General features: G+C 36.1%; 2 protein-coding genes across 3 annotated transcripts; one reads left to right on the top strand and one right to left on the bottom strand.

Annotated features, from left to right (window-relative positions):
- The first annotated feature begins 60 nt into the window (after window positions 1-60).
- LOC133731867 (probable aquaporin NIP5-1) lies at window positions 61-2,613 on the top strand. The gene is made up of 5 exons (XM_062159302.1): window positions 61-492; window positions 588-649; window positions 766-934; window positions 1,044-1,123; window positions 2,580-2,613. The coding sequence occupies exons 1-5, from the start codon at window positions 61-63 to the stop codon at window positions 2,611-2,613; spliced, it is 777 nt and encodes a 258-aa protein (XP_062015286.1).
- LOC133725812 (uncharacterized) lies at window positions 2,480-13,835 on the bottom strand. 2 transcript variants are annotated; one of them, XM_062153189.1, is made up of 32 exons: window positions 12,745-13,835; window positions 12,248-12,674; window positions 11,707-11,961; window positions 11,394-11,606; window positions 10,995-11,126; window positions 10,777-10,906; window positions 10,621-10,667; window positions 10,443-10,544; window positions 10,183-10,290; window positions 9,718-9,860; window positions 9,434-9,528; window positions 9,241-9,319; window positions 9,089-9,140; window positions 8,920-9,000; window positions 8,495-8,590; window positions 8,300-8,403; window positions 7,280-7,760; window positions 6,598-6,633; window positions 6,310-6,511; window positions 6,092-6,225; window positions 5,787-5,967; window positions 5,464-5,693; window positions 5,248-5,343; window positions 4,606-4,695; window positions 4,498-4,530; window positions 4,260-4,394; window positions 4,070-4,130; window positions 3,940-3,995; window positions 3,778-3,834; window positions 3,539-3,659; window positions 3,095-3,302; window positions 2,480-2,882 (listed from the first exon to the last, which is right to left on the bottom strand). In XM_062153189.1, exons 1-31 carry the CDS (start codon window positions 13,101-13,103, stop codon window positions 3,139-3,141), a joined length of 4,500 nt encoding a protein of 1,499 aa, XP_062009173.1. In that variant the 5' UTR covers window positions 13,104-13,835; the 3' UTR covers window positions 2,480-2,882; window positions 3,095-3,138. The 2 variants fall into 2 exon arrangements, with proteins under 2 accessions (XP_062009173.1, XP_062009172.1); XM_062153188.1 differs by having other exon boundaries at window positions 2,480-2,890.
- Window positions 13,836-13,870: the final 35 nt, after the last annotated feature.

Consider the following 13,870-nt stretch of genomic DNA (forward strand, 5'->3'; position numbering starts at 1 on the left):
TCAAAAAAATATATATATAATTACAAGGCTTGATGATCATCACTAATAGCATCGAATCGCATGTATATACAGGTTGGAGCGGAGTTTGTTGGGACCTTCATTATGATATTTGCGGCAGCAGCAGCACCTATCGTGAACCAAAAGTACGATGGCGCGGAGACACTGCTAGGCAACGCAACATGTGCAGGGCTAGCAGTGATGGTAGTGGTTTTGTCCATCGGCCACATCTCCGGAGCACACCTAAACCCATCAGTCACTATCGCATTTGCAGCGTTTCAACACTTCCCATGGTCCCAAGTTCCCCTCTACATAATAGCGCAGGTTCTGGCGTCCATCTCTGCAAGTTTTGCTCTCAAGGGTGTTTTTCATCCATTTATGAACGGTGGAGTTACAGTTCCTTCAGTAGGCAATGGCCAAGCTTTTGCACTCGAGTTCATTGTCACTTTCAACCTCATGTTTGTCATCATTTCTGTTGCCACAGATACCCGTGCGGTATGTAGTATATGACTGCAAATTATCAATTAAATTTCTCGAGCTCTCTAATTAGTAGCTAGGGTTTGATATTCTTTCTTATATATGGTTGACAGGTAGGGGAGTTGGCAGGTTTAGCAATTGGAGCTACAGTATTGCTCGACATTCTTATAGCAGGGTGAGTGCTTAAATCTTTTTTGCAGTATTGTGCTAATAGTGCATAGAAAATAAATTAGCATAATCTAAACCTTGTAGTGTTGTAAATGAAATTATATGTACAAACGTACTTGGCAGGCAAACAACCGGCGCTTCAATGAATCCGGTCCGGACTTTGGGGCCGGCAGTGGCTGCAGGACATTATAAGTCACTGTGGATCTACTTGGTTGCCCCAACACTTGGTGCTTTAGCTGGTGCTGCTGCCCACACAGCTGTGAAGCTCTCAGAAATCCGACCAAACCATCAGGTTAATTAGGACTAGACTTAATAAATAGTTACAACATCTCTATTAATCTCCTTTTTTTTTTTCTTTTTTCTTTTTGAGTAATAAAATTTATCTTTGTTCTTTGTGGTAGATCCATGATGCCAGTAATGGTGAGACTACACCACAACCTCGCATTCATTTCCCCTCAGACAAATCTCCTTACCGGACAGGGTAACTCAAACACTTCACATCATTATCGTAAGTGTACGTAACCGATATAATCAAATAAAAACACTACTCGATCGTACCCGTTGATTAACAACATTATGGAAATTTAATTTGATCCTGTATTTCGACAAAATGTACGGAGTTTCTCAATTATAATTATGTGAACGTAGAACTATACTGTGGAATCAATCAATATTTGGTTTTGTATGGTATAATAGATCTGTAATGCACCTGATACACACACACACACACACACACACATATATATATATATATATAGATATGAATGTTTCATTTTAAATGACATCATCTTAGCCATTCATATCATCCTAAGGCTCTAACTGTATACCTTTTAACCTCTAATCATAATTTATAACATTTATTACAAATATTTTTATTTATTTGTAAGGTGAGATCAAAACTATAAATTAATTACAATTCATGTCCCAATTGTGGATCTATAAATTTCTCAAAAAATAAAAAAAGAGTTTCTCAAAGACCTTGATTTTCACCCAAAATTGTGGGGACTATAGCCCACGAAAATCATAACCCTAAAAATCAAATAATAATTTTTAAACACTTTTCGAATTGACAGAACTAAAAAATCACAACCCTTTTTATATAATTTTTAAATTAAAAAAAAATCATAAAAGTAAATTCATACAAAGTTTCAGTGTTCTATTAATTGGAACATGTTTTAAAAATCATGGTTTAGGAATAAAGAGTTTATGGTACAAAATAATTTCAAGAAAAAAAGTGTTAACAAGATTTTACATGTTTCAACATGCCATTACATTTTACGAGTGCCCCCATAACACCTGTCGACGTAGCAAACCATGCAAAGCCCAATTTTCATTCAAATTGTCGTATTTTTTAATCTCACCATTGATAAAACATGATCCTTAGATTGTGTTCCAATCGATAAAATACTATTTGATTTTTTTTTACTATATACTCCTTGATGTAGTTCTTTATTGAGATGAATGAATTCCTTGTTTGATTAAAAAAAAAAAAGTTGAAAAGTGTAAAAAAAAATTCGTTTAATATTTCTATGTTCCGCAAGTTTAAGCATATTTTGAAAATCATGCTCCATGAATACTAGCTAGGATCACGGCACATGTGATTATGTCAAACCATGGAATTCAAGGTGATTTCATGGGATGTTCAAATATGTCAAGCCATGTAAATCTGTATTTTTCTTCAAATTCTTTCATGTCATGAACTCACTATTGGTCAAGTATATTTTCAAAATGGTATTTCAATTAATGGAACTCAAAAACATTGATCAGTTTTTTTTTTTTTTCCACTTACATGTTAATGTTTTCCTAGTCAAGTAAGAATTTGACATATATGCAACTGAGTTGAATAATCATTCATTACATTTCATGATCTAAATATATATATTTTTTTAACCATTTACTTTTTTATCCATTATGATTTCATTTAATTTAAATTACAGGTATAATGTGCAAGACACATGCACCAACACTTGATGCATGACTGCACCTAAATAACTAAAGTCAATCTCATAATAGAATCACATTTACAATATTACTTGTCAAATTCTATTAAATAAAATGTATAGATATAATTTACAATTAGTCCACCTAGTGACCTAGTCATAAAGCTACGATTTTCATGGTTAAAAGCTTCAATGAGTACCATTTGTTGCCCTTCCCTTTTATCACCATTTCTGGCTACAAGTTGATCAGCATGTGTTACTTACTCCATTCAATATATGTTACTCTCTACAAAGGAGGTCCTGCAAAACTATAAAAATTATTAGTAATCAACATATAAAGTTTTAAACCAATCATTGCACAACTGGTGATACACTAATAAAAGATTAGCTCTACATTTTCTAGTTCAGTTAATTCGTCTTGTAAGATATGGACTTTATTGTGAAACATTCAGAGCACTATATTCTCGAATAATACAAGTCTTGCAAGGTTTATTAATTTAAGTAAAACTCACGAGTTTTTTTGATGCGTTCAAAGCGCTTTTGATACCAAGCACTTTCATTCGGTCAATGTCTCTGTGTCCTCTTCAACCGCAACACTCTCCGGTGGATATTCATCAACAGCTTCATCTGGCTCCTCATCAGCACTGTTCTCGTTATCATGACCCGCATATACTTGGGAACTCACGACCTCACCCGTCAAATTTTTATGCTTCAAATTTCCTGTTGGAGTAGCAATGAATATACACACACTTCACTTAGAAAAGTATACAGACAAAGCATGACATGAGAAGAGACCTGTACACAGGACTCACTGACATTGAACAGGGCAAATTGTTTGAGTGCAAAAGGTGTGAGATTGTTTTATTAGTCTCTGTACTCTAAATAGTTTCTGTAAGATTATATAGTTATCCTGTACACACAGGTGCACACAAGAAAGCCATCAATGCAAAACATACCCATCCAGAAAGTAAGGCCGCTTGGGGCAGTGTGGAGAAGAGCTTTCACACAGAACAAAAAGCGTTCCATAGATCTCTTTGTAGCAGGGATTTTTCTGGTTATACTTGTTTGTCTCAAGCCCTTCCAGAACAATAAACAAAGCATAGTCAAAAAGTAGTGTATGATAATGAAATTGCAACTGTGAACATAATTAGTCCTAAAAGAAAAATTTATTTTTAATAAGAAACCTAGGACTAACCTTTGCTTCAGAACATAGGGTCTGTATTGTTCTTGTGGCTTTTTGAAGCTCTAAAACCTAATTAATACATAAAAGGAAAATATTATCTTTCAGGACAAATAAGAGATAAAACTTTACTCCATCTTCAACATGTAACCATCTATTTGTTTCAACAGATCTTACCAAGTTGATTATCTGCTCGTTGTGCACTTGGAAGTGGGACTGTAAGAAGTCAAAAACTGCAAAACATTATGATTTCAGTGCTCATACACTTCACATTCAGATCATACGCTTACAAGTGTCAAGAATATACCTTTCAGGAAGGAATCAACGAACTTCCCACCATACCCAACAGCCATGGCATGCAAGGTCACCTAAACCACACGATACTAACAGGTTAAACTCTGAAGGCACTAGAGCCATCATAACAACACTGAACTAGAATAACTCAATCAAAAACAACAGTAGTGATGATTAAGAACTTCATAATCATATTTATCTACCTTGTCATGAGTCTTACAAAGGTTAACTAGTGATACAACCACATTTACACACTGGTGTAGCTTGATCAGAAGCTTTTCAATAGTTTCGTGTTGTGCGCCAGCTCTCGGTCGCTTCAGGGTAGTAGCTTCCTTGACCTAAGAGAGGTACTAACATCATTTCTAGTTCTTTGACCTAGTGAATTTTGACTAAAACGTAGGAGATCCTCGGAAAAGTTTGAAAAATGAATCTATAACTCACCAATTTGTTAAGAACGGTAAGATTCTCTTCATGCTGCACATAATATCACCTTGTGTAAACATCTCCAACAAGAAAACCATCATAAATAAAGCAAAACCATAGTCTTACCAATATCTTGTACCATACACCAAATGTTCCAGAAGATAGAGAAGGAAAACCATGACGATCATCTTCTTCCTTTCCTTTGCCAAAAGAAGCCTAATACAGAAATCAAATTCGAACATTACGTTAATGGCTGGTCAACAAACTGTTTTGGTGGTTCACCAATATGAATAAACAATCTGTCCAAGATTGAATCAAGTCAGTGATATCATAGTCTAGACTGTGGAACACCATTTTTCAATATGGATTTCTCAGATCCACAATCTAAAGAGTCATAAAATAGGGTACTCCATTTGTGATCTGGAAGGAGAGAACAAGGTTCCGATTTCCAAACAGTTTGTCTTATTGGTATTGAGATGCAAGCATAATGACATAAAAAGTTAAAAACATATACTTCCATTCTGAACTGTTTTTATATGATCTAAATTACAACATTTAAAAAGTATATTCAGTTATTCACAGAGGACAAGTTGTCAATATCAGAAGACATGCACCTTTTACTGACTAAAATAATGTGATTCCATTTTATTCATAAAGATAAAAATAAATTCAAAAATATCCCTCTAATCCACAAATATAGAGAAAAACTATATATACGGAAACTTTGAACAAAAACCAAGTCCCAGAGTGAAGATAAAATTCATTTACCTGGGGTAAAATACAGCAGGAGAGCTCATCCAGCAGATCAGGAGTAGAGCCGCTATTATCCAGGTAAATACGCAATATCTTCTGTACTGTTTCTCCCTATAGACAATTAGACATAAGAAAACTCGAAATGGTGCATCCATGTATAAAGACAAAACTATAATAAAACATTTTCTAAATTAATACAAGAAATAACAGCTCGAAACAAAGATAGCTCACTTTGCTCTTCCAACCATTATCAAGATTGTCATCATCCCATCTATGCCTTAAAATCTTCTCCGCAGAAGTACCAAGTTTTCTGCGCAAAGTAGGAACAGCCTCCTGGATAAATCCGTACTGCATGCCTTTACCATTTCCCTCCAACTTACTGACAAATTTCTGGACTGAGGTTACAACCGATTCTAGAGTAAAAAGTGACTCTGAAGCCAGCATAAAGGAGAAAGAACATGCTGCAGGAACCATATGCACCGGTGATTAATTAAAAGTATGACAATCAATGAGCATCTTAAAGCACCACCAGGAAACAAGATAGAATAATCTACCTATGTCCAAGACACCTTCAAAGAATGAATAAGCTCCAAAATATAAATATTCTGCAGTCCCAGGAGAAAGGTTAGGCTGTATCCCTGCAAAAAAACCATCTGGAATCTTATCGGGCTGAAATGCTTCTAGCAGGTGTGAGAGAGCTGGCTTGTCTGTTTGAAGACCAGGAAGGTTTAATATCTGTCATTACAATCAAAATAAGAACATTTAGTAGTTTTCTAACAAAAGTTAAAAATCAAGTACATAGGATATTGGGCTAGGCTGAGAGAGAGAGAGAGAGAGAGAGAGAGGAGTAGATTTTCACCGCACTGAAACAATGAAGTACTTCTTTGAATACTGAAGTAGAAGCTGTGTAGTTTGAAAGTACAAGATTGGGAATGTCTGGATTTCCAGCAGCAGTAGATTCATTATTCCAATGTTCTTCACAAGTTTCATCACCTGCAGAGTTACGTGTTCTAAGATTATAAGAGGAAGTGGCATTCTTCTACTGTTTATACACCAAACTGTGCTTTACAATCTCACCTTCTTTAAGTAACCAAACTGCACTATCCAAATGTTTCTTAAGACTTGGAAAGAGTGGTTCAATTCTGCTCACGAATTCATCTAATGTCATCCTTGTGAACCCAACTGGACCACTCAAGCATTTACCCCACAACTGTTTTCCAGGATTGAAGTACTCCAGCTTGTTGTGCAGATCACGCAGAAGGTACAGATGTAGGGGTAACTAGCACCCACAGAAAAGAAAATAAGTTTCGCAAGCATGTTTTTTTTTTCATAATAAATAACTACTAGTCTTTGAAAGGCTGGTACCTCAGCTGCAGCATCAGAGCAACAGGACGCTTCACTCTGCATTTCACAATAACAAATGTTACACAATTATTCTATTGAAATACCATCCACATCTTGTAAATAAGCTACTGATTTGACATGCAGAAAAATTGATCAGTACAAAAGCAGATATTTTGACATAGATCTGCACATTATTAAGTACAAGTGTATAGCATATCAGTTCAGCTTTTATCTAAAAAAAAAAAAAAAAACCAAATCATTGAATAACTTTAATCAGTGAAACCTGTAGTGTTTATACTTTACATAGTATTACTATCTTATTTGCTCTTATAACCCAAAGCACAAAAACCAGGTCTTTCTAAGGTACAAGCTGACAGCCTGTTGCCAAAATCTCAATGAAAAAAAAGTACACAAAAATAAATTATTATTAATAAATAAAAAAATCTACCTAAGAATTGACCAAATTAACTCAGAGTTATATATACTATATGAGGACAAAATCTTTACAGAAGCATCAAATTTGTGATTTCTATTTGTGCATTAGGCTATATGAATCACCTTCCTTCACTAAATACCAAACGGTGACCACAAGTAACCATAAGTTTATTAAACAATGCAGTGGCATAAAAGTGAGGATTAATTTTCTAACTTAATCACAACTAATACGATAAGTACAGCTTATTTAATCGGCTAACAACCATACCTTTGAAATTGCTAAAACTGAATAACATTGAACCAGGAGAGGTCTGAATTTAGATCTCTGAGCTTCAAGGGCCTTGGCAACAGAAGACATTTCTATAATGGCAGCCTCATTAAAGTCACAGGGATTTTTCTGAGATGACTCAGATGACCTTCCCTTTGTAGATAAACCAGAAGAATCCTCATTTGGCACCTCTTGGCCTGTTATAACTCCCGCTTTCTCCAAGACATCAAATAATGTGGGCTGCCGGAGTTTTCCCATAGTATCTGATGTTGTTGATGCTTTTGAGGTCTTATTATTTCTCCTCGCGCCGCTTGGAGAGATGTCCTCTTGTGTCTTCTTATGCTCGAGTTTCTTTTCAGTGTGCCTCATATGGTGAGGTTGGTTTAAGAGAGAAGACTGATTGATATCCGCATATGGATGAAGTTCAGGAAGATGTAGAGAGTACCTCTCAATACAATTGTTTAATAAGCTTTCCAAAAATCTGCATTATTGTACGTGTCTCCATCAATGCTCAAGGATTAAAGGTTCTAATACCACTATTAGAAAGATATTATTCAATCAAGTGTTTCAGAGCCACATCAACAACTTCCCACAATCCAGCCGATCACCAATGCTTTAAATTACAAGGGTAGCCAGTTTCAGGACAGCAAAAGGTGTCACACCCTTAACATAAATAAATAGACAAAATAAAGTAAAAAAAAATAATAATAACAACAAACAGCAGAAAAACTAATACGGTAAAACTGAATAAGAAAATAAAATGCTGCCATTAGGTTTCCTGCACCTCATAAATGATGCCTTAAACTATCTAGATATTATAAGGATGCCCCTTTCCCTTGAATTTTCCTCATTTGCAATAAACATTCACAATCATATATTTTTGAAACTTGACAAAATGATAAGTGTAAGTTAGACACTTTGAAGCAAAATTACTTCACAATTTTTAATATTTAAAGCAGACAGCAGATTTTTAGAAAATTTTGCATAAGTTGCCAAGGGAGTAAAGGCACAGTAACGTACATAAGATTCCTCACACGCTTCAAAAGCTTGGCAATTATGTCCTCCTTAGTAGCCTGACTTGTAAATTCAAATCTTCCGGTGATTTGTGTACAGAAGGCATTGAGCTACACATCACATTAAAGGAGTAAGAAACCACAGTTTACAAGTACAAACCAGTAGAAAACTGAATGCAACATTATAAGCTTCTACACTTACTAGTTCCCGTATCCAATTAGAAGCATAAAATAGAGAGCCACATACAATCTGTTTCTGCTTCCCTGTGAGAGACTGCCACTCAGATCCAAAGAAATACTGGGAATCCACAAGTAGTTGCATGTCAGTATTGGTCATTGATATGAGCACTGACAGGCTACACAAGTAAAAGAATTCAAACCAACTAACAACAATATATTACTTCAACTGATCATAATTCCATAATTCTCAAATGCTACAGTAAATAAGGTATCTGGAGCAATCTCTGTGTGCGTGCATTTAAATATGTGTGACTTATGGTTTACACTGGGGATATATTTGTCAGAATTCTTAAAGGCGGATTTATAGCTTTAAGCCTTTAACTAGAAGAAACTCTGGTATAAGCCAAAGATTTATTTATGGAAAAGGCATTTTTTACTTGGCCTGACCTTTGAAGAAGGGAGGTGGAGAGGACAGCCCAGTATTGCATCAATTCCACCAAGAGATCCTTGATTTGTCAACCTTTCAATCTGAAAGTTGAAAAAAAACAATCCAAAAGTTTATCACAGAGATCGTAATCTGATCAGTTATGAGCAATCACAAGCACCTTGAACTTACTGCAGATAATAGAAGGAAGTTAGCAGGAAGAACTTGTAAAGAAGAAGCAGACCTGCACACAACAAGATTCCAACTTCAGCATTCATCAATAACCAGAAAAAGAAAACAAGACTTATCTATGAGAATTATTAATGTGTATGCTAACACATTACTGCAATGTAGACGAAGCCAATGGCAAAATGTTTAGACAAATAGGAGATATATCACCGTCCAAGTTCATCCACAGTTCACCTAGAAAAATTAAGAGGTATCATTATTGACAAAAAGCAATATCTCTATCAGGAGAAAACAAAAAAGGAAGGAATAGCGCATATCTGAATCACAGTAAGGAATATTGCAAATCACCTTCTACACCACAATAAGATTCGTTGGCTGCTAATTTCCCACCGTCAAGATCAGAAAGAAATATAGATTCAAACTCTCCTACATGTTTGCCAATCCTGCAATAGGCAGATCAGTTTTTCCAAAAAAAAAAAACAATTACGTGTATGTAACTATGTACGTAAAAATCAGTCCAAAAAAACAAACTATGTATGTTAAAAAAAAAAAAGACAAAAAAGAAATAAAAAACAGAGAGAGAGAGAGAGAGAGAGAGAGAGAGAGAATTAGGGTTATTAAAATTAACTGACCATTCCATAACTATTGGATCAAGTGTGTTATTATCCATCATTTCAGTCAGTTCGTCATAAAACATGATCAGAGGTAAGGGCAACTGTTTGCAAGAGTCCAAAGCTGTTTTCAAGAGTTCCAGAGCCTCATCACAGTTTGATTTCTGTAGGAATGAAGGATGATGAAGGTTTCGAGAATAAAGTGTTTAAAAAATGAAACAAACAGAATACTGACAAAAATATAATCGTTAGTTTAATACAATTTTATTTACAGAACCAAAACGTGAAATCAGCCTGGAGGCAACAAATATGAGCTTTTTACTGTGTTCTTTATGTTTCTCCGATCAACATAAAATTTAAACATCACAATCATGGGAAAGGCTATTTCTCAAATATATGTTAATCAATGCCAAAACAACGTCAACATACTACTACCCATGTCCACCTAACTATGGAAGAGTAGAACTGACATGCTGGTGGATTTACCTGAGATGGGGATGGATATGTAACATTAGCTGCATATCCTAGACAGGAAACTATCTTCAGAGTCCCAACAAGGCCCATCTTCTTGTAGTTCAGATCTGGATGACTAACCTGTCCAACAGGAGGGAGGAACAACTCAATTTTCCATTACCACAACTGTAAAAGCGACTACGGTTATACATGTATTGCATTTCAATATAATGCTGCATATATAAAAAAAATAATAATAAAATAAAATAAAAAAATTTGATCATTCTTTGTACCTGCTTACGTACTATCATGAAAAGCTCATTTGCAAAAGAAGAACCATATGAATCTACACTTGACCGAGCCAAAAGGGCCAGATGGCTGAAAATCTCGTAGACCTTCATGGTGGTAAAATCAGTGAAATGATGATTTTAAGTTTTGAGCCAAGAATAATAAAGAATGATAGCATCCTACCTTGTGCAGATTTTCAAGATTGAATCCCTCTAAATAATCCAAGATACCTGAAATGAGGAACAAAGAAGTCATCATGCATTGTTGAAAGTACTCCAGACATACTACCATTAATGATGGATTAATATTTTTTTAACTAGTGATAGATGTGTATTATACCACTAATATGAGAAGAAAGAGGAATTAATTGCTGCGCATATTTGGAAACCAGCAACCTCATGGTCTCTAAAGAAGAACTGACTTCAAAACCCACACTAGAGCCCACATGGGTAACTAGTGAACCAAGAACCTACGGGAAAGATAGAATCAGTAGTTAGTAGTTACAACATCCTTTGTTGATGACCAAATAACCAGTAAAGAAACTGTAGACCACTTACTTCCTGTCTTGAATAAGTATCATCAAACTCCTCAAAGAGACAAACATACATATGAATGCTAAAGTGCCTGGCCTTCTGCTCTTTGCAAGCCAACAGGTACTCGGACAAAGAAATGAAAGATAGAAAATAATCCTACAAAGTTAAAAAGGAAAATTCAAATTAGTTAATACATCGCTTAATTAAAAAAAAGAAAGAGAGAGAGAGAGAACTCATCCCTAAAGTTGTAATGAATTCTAGCACAAGTGGCACTGGGTGGGGTGGAAGAGTAGAAGCTCTAAGGTTCATTTCTCATCATACGTAAGAAAATTGGTGCTCTTGCCATCCCTAAAGCCTATATGCCCACCCATCCTCTATTCCAACAGAAACCGCTGCTTGATCGAATATTATGGTCAAAATTACCTGTACGAGCTCCTTGTGCCCATGAATGCATTGATCAAACATAGCTTCCTGAATACAATCTTCAATAACTTTTTTCTTAAATAGCTTTTCAACACTCCTTTGCAAAGATTCGCCATTCATGTATATCAGCATAAGTAGCCATATGTCAATGACTTTGTGATCCTGAGGTTTCTCAAGACAGTTCAAGTCTTTCAAGATCTCCTGACACAGTATCTACATAAAAAAATTAATTAAAAAAAAAAAAACAATATCAGAGGAGAAAAAATTAATTCAATCATAACCAATGTTCTTGAATAAGGGGCAGAAAACATACATTCTTAAATCTAAGACTTGATCTCAAGGCATCAAGAATAGAAGCCTCCGTGTTGTCCACCCGAGACTTTCCTTTGAGTTTACTCTGTTGTGATGCATGATGGCTTGATACACCAACAAACTTCAGCTTCGCACGTATCTGAGAGATTATTCGCCTTACATTCGATGGTGTTGCTGAAAGCAATAAAAATCTAAGCAGGTAGGGCATATGCTCCGCATCAATTGTTCTGATGCAGGACAATGCTATGGTGATAACCTTCAAATAGAATGAGATTGAACGTTAGGTGCGGTTAGAGTATGCAAAAGATTACTTAATCCTCATTTTCACTCCTCAAACATAAGAATCCAAAGTAATCATTTCATAATATCACTGTATAGTTCATTTTCCTTACCAATAAATGACAATGAAACTAAAATGTGCAGTAGGGTTAGTACAGTATACAAAGACAGTTTGTGATTCCAATTTTTCTCAACAACCAAACACATATTAAACCCAAACTGTTAAAGGCACTACTTGGAATCCAAAGGTAAGTGCAAGGTACCTGTTCTTGCAACTCATTATCCAAATTAAGGTTCGAGAAGGAATCAAGCACAGCCACAACTACAGCCGAGTCCTCTTCAAGCATTTTCTCCAGAGACTGAACCACAGTCTTGTTATCCTGATCCCCAATAATCTCCGGCAGTGATCCAATGATCTCCTTCTTCAAATGCAAAGGGCAAATCGAGAGCACTTGCATCAATTTCTCAGCCAATGCATTAGAATCAACAATGAAATCGAGCCACCGGAAGTGGTTGATAATAAGCCTAGCAACATCATCTTCAAGAGAAAGCGATGGATTCTGATCCGAATCCACATGGAAATACTCCGGAAGCTTCTCGAGAAGCATGTTCTGAATGTCGACTTGGATCGACGGGACCAGCAATAGGTGCCGGAGTAAGCTCTCGGTTCTGGTTGAAGCAGTAAGAACCCTAGAAATGTAGAGAACAATTTTCAGAAATTGAAGCGTGAAATAGTTGGAGAGAGTAGAGAGGAACTGACCTGCGGAGGTTTCTGGGGGTTTGAATGTAGGAGGAGAGACCGCTGAGGAAATCGGAGCGGAGAGCAGGGGCATTTTCGGAAGAGGAAAATGTGCGGTGGAGGTCGCGGCGGAGCTTGTGAGGATCGGAGGGGAGGCACGGCGGGCCGGAGGGGTTGACGAGGGTGCAACCGGCCTCGGCTAAAAGTGAGACCATTTTATCGACGGCGGGGGTTTCGACGGCGTCGTTTTGTGTTGAATTTGAGGCGGCGGTGGCGGTGGCGGTGGTTTTGGGTTTTGAGGATTTGGGGGGAGGGGGAGGGGGGCCGAGAGAAGAGGCGGGTCTCTTGCGGGAAGGGAGTTGTTGGTGGAGGAACACCATCTTGGGCGGTTTACGGCGTCGTTTCGCTGGGATCTGATCTCTGAGGTCTGTTGCTACTGTGGGAAGAGAGAGACGGAGAGACTGAGAGAAATGAGGGCATAAAAGGGCGCGAAATTTTGGTGGGGGGTGGAGGTAGGGCTGTTTCGAATTTGTTTTCAAAAATATCTAATCTTTCTTTCTTTTTTCTCTCTATAAAACGGTGTAGTATTGTAGTTCACTTGTTTATTTCAAAAAACATAAAGAAAAAAAAATTAAAACATGGGGATTTATCTTTCTCGAATTTTTTTTATTCTAGAAAAAAAAAATTTAATATTACAATAGAAATGACAATTGTTACCTATACCTGCAACATAAATAAGAAAAATGTCAAAATGCAATTTAGAATGAAATATTACATAGCGATAGTTGTGAAATATTATTATCGAATTTATATGTTAAATACAATTTGAATGCTTTTATGAGCTTGGGAATATACACTTAGTTCGAAACTCGCTTTCCTAAGAATCTCTCCTTGGTAAAACAATTCTCGGACATCATTTGATGTGTCAAGAACTCGAGGTGCATTCTTAAAATCTATCATATAATGTAGATTCAGCAGTGCAACATTCTTAAAATCTATCATGCAATGTGTCAAGGTGGATATATGTATTTGTTTTTATTTCAAGTATGTTACATATGGCAATTAAAATTTAAAATCTAATGATTTGTTTGCAGCAACATTTTTTGCCAATGAGGGGTGAAAGTTCAGAATCATGTAGAACTAGGTG

This window comes from Rosa rugosa, chromosome 1 (genome assembly GCF_958449725.1).
Source record: "Rosa rugosa chromosome 1, drRosRugo1.1, whole genome shotgun sequence".
Taxonomy (NCBI): Eukaryota; Viridiplantae; Streptophyta; class Magnoliopsida; order Rosales; family Rosaceae; genus Rosa; species Rosa rugosa.